Consider the following 11,825-nt stretch of genomic DNA (forward strand, 5'->3'; position numbering starts at 1 on the left):
AAAAAAAACCTAAAAAATAGGGGCACCTGGGTGGCTCAGTCGTTAAGCATCTGCCTTCAGCTCAGGTCAGGATTCTAGGATCGAGCCCCGCATCGGACTCCCTGCTCCGCAGAAAGCCTGCTTCTCCCTCTCCCACTCCCCCTGCTTGTGTTCCCTCTCTCTCTGTGTCTCTCTCCGTCAAATAAATAAAATCCTTAAAATAATAATAATAATAATAATAATAATTTTTGGGTGCCTGGGTGGCTCAGTTCTTAAGCGTCTGCCTTCGGCTTGGGTCATGATCCTGGGTTCCTGGGATCAAGCCCTGCATTGGGCTTCCTGCTCGGCGGGAAGCCTGCTTCTCCCCCCCCACCCCCGCCACCGTTTGTGTTCCCTCTCACTGTGTCTGTCAAATAAATAAATAAAATCTTTAAAAAAAAAAAATAGGACGCCTGGGTGGCTCAGACAGTTAAGCATCTGCCTTCGACTCAGGTCATGATCCCAGGGTCCTGGGATCGAGCCCCACATCGGGCTTCCTGCTCAGCCAGGAGCCTGCTTCTCCCTCTCCCCTCTCCCGCTGTTTGTGTTCCCTCTCTAGCTGTCTCTCTCTGTGTGTCAAATAAATAAATAAAATCTTTAAAAATAATAATAATTTTTTTTTAAGTTTTCAGAGATGTATAAATTTTTAACTTAGTTCTCTCATCTCTTAATAGTAAAGTCTTTGTCTTGACATAGATATATCTTAACTCCTTCAAAATTAAGTTATTATTTATTTTGTACATAGATACAGAGTTAGAAAGATTCATAGTGAATTAGATAAGCACATCCAAACTTGTCAAACAAGTAATACTGCCCACTTTCCATAAGCCACTCAGAGTTTAAAAAACACTGGAGCAAAGTGCAAATTCAAATTACAACCCATATTTGCAACCAACTCTGGAAAAAAAAAAGCTTTCTACGGAAACTTTTTCAGGGTCTTCTAAGAGAAAACAATTCTTAAAACCTAGCATAGTATCAACAATATAGTCTTGGGCGCCTGGGTGGCTCAGATGGTTAAGTGTCTGCCTTCAGCTCAGGTCATGATCCCAGAGTCCTGGGATCGAGTCCCGCATCGGGCTCCCTGCTCTTTGGGAGCCTGCTTCTCCCTCTGCCTCTCTCTCTGTCTCTCATGAATAAATAAAATCTTTAAAAAAAAAAAAAATATAGTCATAATGTGGGCATATACACCTTAAAACAACACTTCAGCACATGAGTACCTAAATAATAATGCTCAATGTTAGAGAAAGGGATAGCACTATTGTGACACACCCGTAAGAAATATGAAAAACAAACAGCAAAGTAGAAAATTTCAACTATCTATTAAAGTTTATAGACATCCAATAAGTAACTTACAAAGCATCATGTAATAAAGCTTTTCTACAGATGTTCATCTTATATCCCAAAACATTTTCAAGGAGGGAAAAAAAAAACAATTAGAAGCAAGGAATGAGCAGAACTAAATTACTAGTGGCAACATTTATATGCTACTTTACAAAGTGGAACAGTTAAAAGAAAAGGAAGATATAAGAACAAAACAGATACTAAACTTTCCTGAAACACTAGGCACCCTTGTGCCCGTTATTTAATTAAGAACTAAAATGGCCACATTACACAATGCAACGTGATTTAACAATGACGTCATTTACAGAAAGCCACTGGAATGAATAAATAGGAGCAACTGAAAAGGTCCGAGGACTGTCTTCTCAGTCACTTCAAATCAATGAATCCACCTTGGTTTTAAAGGAGACTTTTTCTACTTAAAGTGAAATCAGTTAAAAGCACTAATATCACCTTCAGAAACAAATATTAGATTAAAAAGGCAAATGATGCAGAAACATTTGACATTGTACCTGATAAAGTATATTATTTTAAAAGAGAAAATTCTCTCAAATGATCTTTTGCAAAAGAATAATTCTGAACACATTTAAATCATCTAAACCTACTTGTCATTAGTGTTCAAATACCCTAGTCTAAAATACAACTTTTTAATAAATTAGGTCTCAGCAATCTGACCCCAAGTTTAGCGACACCGTTGGCAAACTAACTCTGGTATCACATTCGACTTAACTTCTAAGAGAAGACATTTTCCTGACCTCGATAAAACCAAGCAGATGTGAATTTTTTATTTTTAGTGCCTGAAATTTGCTTCTTGAGTGAATTATAGCCATCAAGGAAATATGTTCTATTCTCCTGCCAAAGACTAGCCCTGAACTCTTTATTAGGCAGAACTCCCACGAAGTCATACAAACTTGTCTTTCAAAGCTGGCCCCCTGTCAACCTGGTGGAAGAGTTTTCAGGACACAGCAGTGTCTGAGAAAAAACCTGAAGCTTTAAACTGGAAAAAAACAAGATCTGTGAGAGTCTAACTACAAAATGAGAGGAAAGGGTGCTGATAACTGGGAAACAGTGTTGATTTAAAAACAAAAAACAAAACAAGACAAAAAAAGCTGATAAAAAAACAAAAAACAAACCTCAGAGCCCATAGATCATTTCACTGTCTGGAAACTAAACTCAGTTTACTGGGTGGTCCCTTCCTCACTACCACCCACCAGGGGCCAAGCCATAAAAAACACAGGATACTAAGATGGCTGGCTTACTTTGGTTCTAAGTTTGTGCCTTTGCCTGTGTATTCAGCAAACAGAAATAAACCCTGAAAGTCAACAGGAGAGCTTAAACAATTTCTAAAAGATGGTTTTTAAAAATAATAAATATAAACAGACTAAGTGAACACCATGGAAGTTGCAGTCTTCCACAACCATGTAATAGTCTCACTTTGTAGAGTGCTATGTATCTATTCACTTATCTACAGATTTCATATCCAAGGCTCTTTCCACAATATTATACTGCCAAGAGATTGAGTGTTTCCAGTAAAATTACTATATACCAGAAAAGGGGGTAAAATGAGACATTTTTTAGCAGCCAGGCAACAGATGAACAGCACTAAAGCTTCTAAGAAATGATTTTATTATCTTTCATTAAGGATAAAGTTGACCAATTGAAGGGGGAAAAATGTTGCACAAGTATAACCAACCAGAAAGGAGGAAACTTTTCTCTTTGGAAACCACTATTAATGAGGCAACCAATCTCAACTCACAAAATGGCCTTTCAGAAACTCATTCTCTCATTAGTGAATGTCAAGCTGCTGCTACTTCACAGAAAGGCATGCAATTTCTTGAGCTCTGAGACCATCCATAATAGCTAGGTAGCCCTATCCTATGACATATTAAATGGCAGACTTCCCCAGAGCATGAGTTAGCAATGAGAGTGCCTAATAACTGTTCTCTAAAGCCTAAGTTCTAAACCTTTTTAGAAATTTGCAAGGATCCAGATTATTACTAAATGGAACAATCCCACAGCTTTGCTTTCCTTTGAGGAAGAGCAAACTGCTGGATACAACCTAAGAGCAAAGAGAAAATAAACATGCTAGTGTACCAAGTGTCTAATTTTCCAGGCTGCTGTTTAGTTTTCATTAACTTTTCCCACTTCTACCGCCGTGTAAGTTTTAGCCTATGAAACACTTGCCACATCTAGAGCAGTAAACTTCAAAGAAGCAAAGATATCTTTTCTAAAACATTTTTAACAATCTAAAGGATTTCTCACATCCTAAGTTAAAACTAATAGGTAATGCCTTACACTAGGAGAACTAATTACAAGCCCTAGCTCTGATTTGTATGTAGTCTCACCACTTACTCAACTGCTTCTCTGTAACTCAATGTCCTCACCTAGAAAATAAGGCAGTTGTACTAGATGAATTCTTAGGTCCCTTCCAGCTCTTTCTATTCCAAGATCTCCCAATTCATTAAGAAAACTGTTGTCTTGTTAAGGCTCAAAATGTAGTCATTTTAAACACACCTCAAAAATGTAAAAAGTGGGCGCCTGGGCGGCTCAGTCAGTTAAGCATCTGCCTTCAGCTCAGGTCATGATCCCAGGGTGCTAAGATGGAGTGCCGCATCAGGCTCCCTGTTCGGCGGGGAGTCCGCTTCTCCCTCTACCTCCCACCCCCGCTCATGACCTCTCTTTCTCTCTCTCAACCTCTCTCTTTTTCTAATGAATAAAATCTTAACAACAACAACAAAAAAATGTGGGGCGCCTGGGTGGCTCAGTCATTAAACGTCTGCCTTTGGCTCAGGTCACGATTCCAGGGTCCTGGGATCGAGCCCCGCATCCGGCTCCCCGCTCTGCGGGAAGCCTGCTTCCCCCTCTCCCCCTCCCCCTGCTTGTGTTCCCTCTCTTGCTGTGCCTGTCAAATGAATAAATAAAATCTTAAAAAAAAAAAAAAGTAAGAAAGTTAAGGAACCTGAGCAGACCTCACGCCCACCATTTTCCAAAACTGCAGGAGGCAGGAAATATAGTCATCTATTTGTTATCCTTTTTTTTTTTTAAGATTTTATTTATTTATTTGACAGAGAGGGACACAGCGAGAGAGGGAACACAAGCAGAGGGGGTGGGAGAAGGAGAAGCAGGCTTCTCGCGGAGCAGGGAGCCCGATGCGGGGCTCGATCCCAGGACCCCGGGATCATGACCTGAGCTGAAGGCAGACGCTTAACAACTGAGCCACCCAGGTGCCCCTGTTATCCTCTTTTATGTAAGAACCAGTCCAAATGAAATGAGAACTCTACAATAAAAGTAAACAATTCATAAACTCACATATATTCCAATAAAAGTAAGTTCGGTGATATTAAACTATTTCCCATCATAATTTTTATATATCATGCCAGAATATCAAAAATCTATAGTAACCTGGGTGGCGCAGTGGGTTAAAATGTCCAATTCTTGGGGCGCCTGCGAGTCTCAAACGGTTAAGCGTCTGCCTTCAGCTCAGGTCATGATCCCAGGGACCTGGGATCGAGCCCCGCATCGGGCTCCCTGCTCAGCAGGAAGCCTGCTTCTCCCTCTCCCTCTGCTGCTGCTTCCCCTGCTTGTACACTCTCTCTGTCAGAAATAAAATCTTCGGCGCCTGGGTGGCTCAGTAAACGACTGCCTTCGGCTCAGGTCATGATCCTGGAGTCCTGGGATCGAGTCCCGCATCAGGCTCCCTGCTCGGCAGGGAGTCTGCTTCTCCCTCTGACCCTCCCCCCTCTCATGTGCGTTCTCTCTCTCTCAAATAAATAAATAAAATCTTTAAAAATAAAATAAAATAAAATCTTAAAAAAAAAAGTCCCATCTTGATTTTGGCTCAGGTCTGATCTCAGGGTCATGAGACTGAGCCCAGCATTGGACTCTACACTAAGCGTGGAGTTGGCTTGGGTTTCCCTCTCCTTCTGCCCCTCCCCCCTCAAATAAATAAATTTTGAAAAAAATCTTGTGCTCTTTTTTTTTTAAAGGTTTAAGTTTTGTTTTTGTTTTTTTTTTATTATTCATGAGAGACAGAGAGAGACAGAGAGGCAGAGGGAGAAGCAGGCTCCCGATGTGGGACCCGATCCCAGGACTCTGGGATCATGACCTGAGCTGAAGGCAGACGCTTAACCATCTGAGCCACCCAGGCGCCCAATCCTGTGCTCTTTATTAAAGATTAGCTCCATCACCACAGAATTTAAAATAAATTCTAAATAGACTTTCACTTTTTTAAATGGACATATCTCAAATTAACAACAGTGAAACACTATTCAAAATGAATAGTTGAATACTGTGGTCAATTGATTCAACATACATTCCAATACATACCTCTTCCCTGAGGACTCTTTCCCTTCAATGCTCTCCTTATTCCTAATTCCTCTCAACTCCACCTCCCGACTCCATTTCAGGCCTTACTCCCTTTCTCTCCCCTCTCTTCTTAACCATACGCTACTTTAAAAGCAGTCTAGGAAGTGGTTCTCCTAGCTAGAAGTACCAGAATCACCTAGGAAGCTTACTGAAAATATACATTAGTGTAAGGGGACGCAGACAGATTCCACTTTTAAGATAACTAGAAGTTTTTAAGATTTTATTTATTTATTTGACAGAGAGAGACACAGCGAGAGAGGGAACACAAGCAGGGGGAGTGGGAAAGGGAGAAGCAGGCTTCTCGCTGAGCAGGGAGCCCGATGCAGGGCTCGATCCCAGAACCATGGGATCATAACCTAAGCCAAAGGCAGATGCTTAACAACTGAGCCACCCAGGCGCCCCAATAACTAGAACTTTACAAAAATTAAAATTTAACTAACCAGCTTGCTCAGAGAGTAGGATATTCTAGCTAACTAGAGATTAACTATGTAACTTTTTTCGTTGAAAATCCTTCTGGAACCCACTATATCACCTTTCCCTCACTTAAGAGTTACAGTTCATAAGAAATACCTGATTATTTAATAACTGTCCTACAGAAAGGTCAACTTTATAATCAATTCTCATCCTATGAAGCGGTGGGCCCGTAGGCCAAATAAAGTTCTTGAGGTAAGAATGGTTTTACACATTTTTAAAGGGTTGTAAAAAGACAAACAAAAAAGAATACTATGTGGCCCACAAGGCCTAAAATATTTACTATCTGGGCCTTTATAGAAGAAGTTTGCTGACCCTTGCTCTGTAGCACCAAAAGCACTGGAAGTACAGTGACCCCAGAAACATTGCCCAGAAATGCTCCTTTCTCATAAGATTAACTGAAAAAAAAGTTTCCGTTAAGTCGGTTCCAAATGACTTAAATAGAATCATTGCTATTTCTCTAATCGACCTGCCCTCTAGAAACTATTACCCACAAAAATCTCTATTTCCTTCCTTAGACTCAACAGTTTCAGTTAAGATGCTAGTAAGCTCTGGAAATTAATGTAAAAGATTGGAAGCCTTACCTGGGGCGTTGGCTATAGCCAAGGGCAGGCTTGGAAGCTGGTGCACCTGGATTCCTGAAGCACCCAATGCACTGAGGTTAATGGTCTGGAGGCCAGGCATGGAGGAGAGCTGAGCAGCATTCACAGTGACTGTGCCAGTAGGGATGGAAGCAGCTGAGGCAATGGGCGTAAGGGTGGTATTGCTGCTGCTGGTCTGCCCCAAGGAAACACCCTGCATTGGGGCCAAGGTGATTGTCTGAGCCTGTGGGTTCTGAACTTGGAGATTCTGCAGCTGAAGAGTCTGCCAACTGACCTGTCCATTGGGCCCCACTGTTGGTGTCCGGATGATGATGGGGCCAGAGTTTGGAACAGCCTGAAGCTGGAGATTCTGGAGGGTTTCCTGGGAGATAGCTTGGGTTGTAAAGGTCTGCCCTGACAATGGTGCCGCTTGAAGGGCCTGGAGAGCCTGTCCCCCTTGAACTAGCTGAGGCTGGATAAGAATTTGTTGCTGTTGCTGCGTCTGCTGATTTTGCTCTCCCTCTTTTTGCTGACTTGCTTGCAGAGAGCCTCCAGATGTCTGGTTCTGCTGGATGTTTAGAGCATCAGACCCCTGTAGCCCACTGACCCTCTGGGGTGTCTGCCCTTGAGAGTTGGTCCCTGCTGATCCGCTGGTGGTAAAGTTCATAATTCCCATGTTGCTGGTGGTTGTGGTTGTTGAGTAGCTATTGGCATTGGTGAAAAAGGAGCTGGAATTGGCTTGTGATGATACCAAACTGGCAGAACTGATGGCAGTCCCTGAGGTGGAGGGCTGTGAGCCACTCTCCTGGGACCCAGAGCTGCTGATAGTGACTGCCTGAGAGCTAGGAGTCAAGGTAGCTGCAGAAACGCTGTTGACAGGTAGCAAGGTGATATTCCCATTCAGGGCCACTGGTACATTGGTCACATACTGCGTCTGTCCTGAGAGTACATTATTAGTCAGGCCCTGGAGGGGAACAGCCTGCTGGAGTAGGTTTGGCATAGCAGCAATGATGTTGCCTCCACTTCCTCGATTTGTGATGATCTGTTGGTTTGCACCTGGTATGATCTGTATCTGACCAGAACCATCCTGCTGCACTTGGGCCCCAGTGGCTGCGAACTGCAGCTGCTGCCCATCAACGGTCTGGAACTGTGGGATTACTTGATACTGAATATTAGGCATCACTCCAGGTAATCCTGTCAGGACTTGCTGGTTCTGTAAATTGGAGGTGGCAGCCACAACATACTGCCCACCAGAGACCGTGCGGTTCTTGGAAGACTCACTGCCATTGCTGCCATTGGTACTGCTGCCACTCTGTTCCTTTGAGGTAGGGGTAGCCCCAGAGGAGGAAGAGATGATCTGCCAGCCATTGGCACCCTGTGAGAGCTGTGTGGCTGCGAGGTCAAGCTCACCTGTGCCCCCTGACTGGCTTGGGCCCTGGGAGTTGTTGCTGTTTTCATTGGGTGACTCAATTCTGCTGCAAGTTGCTGCCAGCAGAGCCAGAGGGGATGGCTGGGATTCCTGGCGAGAAAGTAGGGGAGAGAATAAGAGTTAGTTTAGTGACACCCAGCTGCCAGCCCAGGGGGCGGTGTAAAACAAGTAAACAGCAAAACAATGCAGACAAAGAGGGAAAGAAAGAAAGGAAAGAAAACTAAGAAAGGAAAGGAAAAAAGGAAGGAAGACAGAAAGAAATAGCTGACCTATCTACACTGCTGAAATCCTCATCTTGGGGATCTCCCAATCATTTGTGTCACTATGCTAACTTCCCTAGCTACAAAATGGTTTAGCCCCTTCCTAAAAATGTTTCTGTGAAAAGACAATCATCTAAAATAGCCACATCCTCTTAACATCTCCCCCACTCTGTCCTGATCATCACTTACCTGCCCTCCTCCTCCTCCACTGCTGCTACTGCCTGTGCTGCTGCTTCGAGCCTGGGAAAAGGCACCACCACCATTACCACTGCCCCCATTATTGCCACCAACTCCTTTTTCAATCTTCACCACAGCTGTCATTTCATCCATGGAGTGATCTTGGTCTAAAAAGAATTAAAAGATAAACAACTTAAAGTTGGGGGAAGGAAAAGGGTAAGGTGACAAGGAATGAAGGACACTATGATGAAAAAGAAATAATTAACAGTAAGATGAAAAGCACTAGTATAAAAAAAAAAGTGGAGTGGAGAAAGGGCAGTTGTAGGACATACAGAACACAGTAGCGCTAAAACTGGGCCTCAATTCTCCCTTGCACAAAATTAAACCCAGAAAACATTAAAAATGTACTTTTCACATAGGAAATGTGAGGGGCGGTGGACATGTTCAAAGAGTTTCAAAATACAACAAAGTATCCTGGGGGAAAAAAGGATAGGTAAGGCAAAAAACAACATGTGGGTGGATGGAAAGCTTGCTAAAATTAGGGTCAAAGGATATGGAGAAACAGAAAAATTCAAGGGTAAAAAGGACCAAAAGGAGAAGAGGGATAAAGGGAAAAGAACAAATAAAAAGTGTGAGTGGGGAAACATTTGTGAATACTGCTAAGGGGCTAAAGGGGTCCAGGGGTTAGGAATCTGGAGGTTTCGGGGCGGACAGAGGGCGGGCCCTAAAGGGAAAGGGCGGTTTCGGGGTGAGGGGCGTGGAAAGGGCGGGACGGTGGGGGGGAGGGGAAACCTACGGGGGGGAGGGGAGGGCCTTGGGGCAGGCGGCGACCAGAGGGCGGACCAGGGAGGCGGTTGGCCCGGGCGGGGCCTGCACTGCTCGGGCCGCCCCCGCGGCTCCAGCCCCCGGCGGGAGGAGCCTCAGGCGGGCGGCCGAATAGTGGGGGGTAAGGCCCGTCCCCCGTGGCCGGGGCGGGCAGGGGGCGGGCGAGGCCACGCTGCCCCCTCCCCCGGGGCGGGCGGCCCATCCCCCTCTTTCTCGCAGGCCCCGCCACTGCCCCTTCTCCCTCCCTTCCCTCCGCCCCGGGCGGGACCAAGGCCGCCGCCGCCGCCTCCCGCCCGCCCCCCCTCACGGCGGGGACCGCCCGGTCGGCCCTCGCGCGCGCCCCCTCATTCCCCTCCCACCCCTAAGCTTGGAGTGGACTCATCCTTACCGCTCATGGTGGCAGCTGAGGGACGAGCTCAAGGGGGTCCTGTCCGGGGGGGTTGGGGGGGGCCGGGAAAAACGCGGACGCTGACGAGGCAAGCGAACCCGGACCGGACAGGGAGGGGGGGGGTAAGGAGGAGGGAGCAGCGCGCCACAAGCCCGGCCTAGGCTCCGCCCCTTCGCTGCTGCCCCGCCCAATGAGGGAGGGAGAAAGGAGGGACTTGTAGAAGAAGGACGCGTAGGTTATCCAATGACAAGACTCGCTTGCTTTCTAAGGCGTGTAAGACAAAGTTGCGTGCCTGGTGTCCGCCCAAGGAGGCCGCCCTCTCAGTTTTAAAAGCCAATGAAAGACGCAGGAAGTGAGGCTGGGCGGGAGCTAGTGATGATAGGCTTGGAAAGAAACCAGTTAACCGCCAGGCGGGCTCCCTGAACGGTAGGGATAGGAAGAACTTTGATTGGAATGACAGAACAACGACCAACCAGAACCCTGGACATGCCTGGGCACAGTCCCTGGTGGGAGGTGGTAAGAAGTAGGCAGAAATGGGATAGGCTGAAGCTGATCAAAACCAATCAGAAATCAGGCGGGCAGCCAAGAAAGTTATGATTGGATTAACACTGAAAAAAGACACGATAGGACGCAAATTGACGTGAATGAAAAGCCAATTAAATGCCGAATGGACTCTGAGGGCGGGATTTTGGAGTGGGCAGAGGAGAATTGGCGTCTCCCTCAGTCACTCAGTCCAATGAGGCGGCGAAGGAAGCCAGGCACCGCCTCCAACTTGGCCAATGGGCGCTACTAGAGCCTCTGGTCCTGTGGGGAGGGAGCAGGGCTGTGCCAAGAGGAGTCCGTCGCCATTTTGGCCCTCCTCAGGGGACGTCTTTACAGTGATTAGGTGGCACGCTTCAGTGGAGCCCTGCTGCTCAACAAGTGTCAGAGCCAAGACAGTTGCTGCGCAGTTTCACCTCGCCACCAGGGCTCGTTTGAGCCTTCACTTACCCGTTCTTAAAAGTACCTCTTAGGTCTCACCCTTCCCGGGGTTGGGCGGGCAGGCGGGCGGATGCCTCTGAATGTGGGTGTAAGGCCTGTGGGTGCGTGCACGACGAAATCTGGCGACATGCTCACACAGTTAATACCGAGCTGACAATTCGCAATGGCTGTGTGAGACCAGCAAACGCCATTTTATTAACTTCTCCCAGATAAAAGTGCTAACTACTTAATTTTTGTGGGGTTAACTTTTCAAGAGTTGGTCTTTGAGGCTAAAATACATTGGAGAACCTCCCGGGGTCAATGTCTTATAAGCCACTTCCTGTTTCTCCCCTTTATTGTAAATACCGTCTAAGCATAAAGCAGGATGGCAAGATAAAGAGTTCCTGCATTTGTAACTACAAACTTAAAGGACGTTTTTCCCGAGGCACTTGAATTTCTGGCCTCCCATTCCACCTCTCCTTTTTCCTGATTTTGGTGGGGGCAGCCTCGGTGACTTGTCAATGACATGGAGGTCACTCATTCTCTGTAGCCCCTTGTATCTTACATGTTGTCACTAAATTATTTACAATTCAGCACTTAGTGATGTGTTGTTGTTTTAAAGTCTGGATCCCCCTGGGGCGCCTGGGTGGCTCAGTAGGTTAAGCATCTGCCTTCGGCTCAGGTCATGATCTCAGGGCTCTGGGATCGAGTCCCTCGTCGTTTCTCCCTCTCCCCCTGCTCTTCTCTCTCTCTCTCTGTCAAATAAATAAATAAAATCTTAAAAAAATAATAAAGCCTGGATCCCCCTAAAATAGGCCTCTGCCCCTTTGCGTAGGCCCTGAAGAAAGTGAAGTGATGGTTAAATGCCTACTGTGTTAAGTGCCTAGGTCAGTTAGACGTTCTGCCTCTTTTGTGTCATGCCCATAAGGAAAATACTGGTACTAGAGAAGTTACGTATTTTATAAGAAATTTAGGTTGGGAAATAACTGGCCCAAACTCACAAAGCTAATAAG

General features: G+C 45.8%; 1 protein-coding gene across 2 annotated transcripts in view; it reads right to left on the bottom strand.

The window, feature by feature from the left end:
- The window catches only part of SP1 (Sp1 transcription factor), a 54,862-nt gene extending 44,904 nt beyond the window's left edge, over positions 1-9,958 (bottom strand). For both annotated transcript variants that reach the window (XM_025883378.2, XM_025883377.2), the window contains exons 1-3: positions 9,853-9,958; positions 8,652-8,806; positions 6,777-8,292 (exon numbers count right to left, since the gene is read on the bottom strand). In XM_025883378.2, the coding sequence (XP_025739163.1) occupies positions 6,777-8,292; positions 8,652-8,806; positions 9,853-9,859 (1,678 nt within the window). In that variant the 5' untranslated portion in view covers positions 9,860-9,958. The remainder of the gene's footprint in view (positions 1-6,776; positions 8,293-8,651; positions 8,807-9,852) is intronic.
- Positions 9,959-11,825: the final 1,867 nt, after the last annotated feature.

The sequence above is a fragment of the Callorhinus ursinus genome, unplaced genomic scaffold (genome assembly GCF_003265705.2).
Source record: "Callorhinus ursinus isolate GAN/ISIS: 27379988/994484 unplaced genomic scaffold, GSC_fseal_2.0 scaffold44, whole genome shotgun sequence".
Taxonomy (NCBI): Eukaryota; Metazoa; Chordata; class Mammalia; order Carnivora; family Otariidae; genus Callorhinus; species Callorhinus ursinus.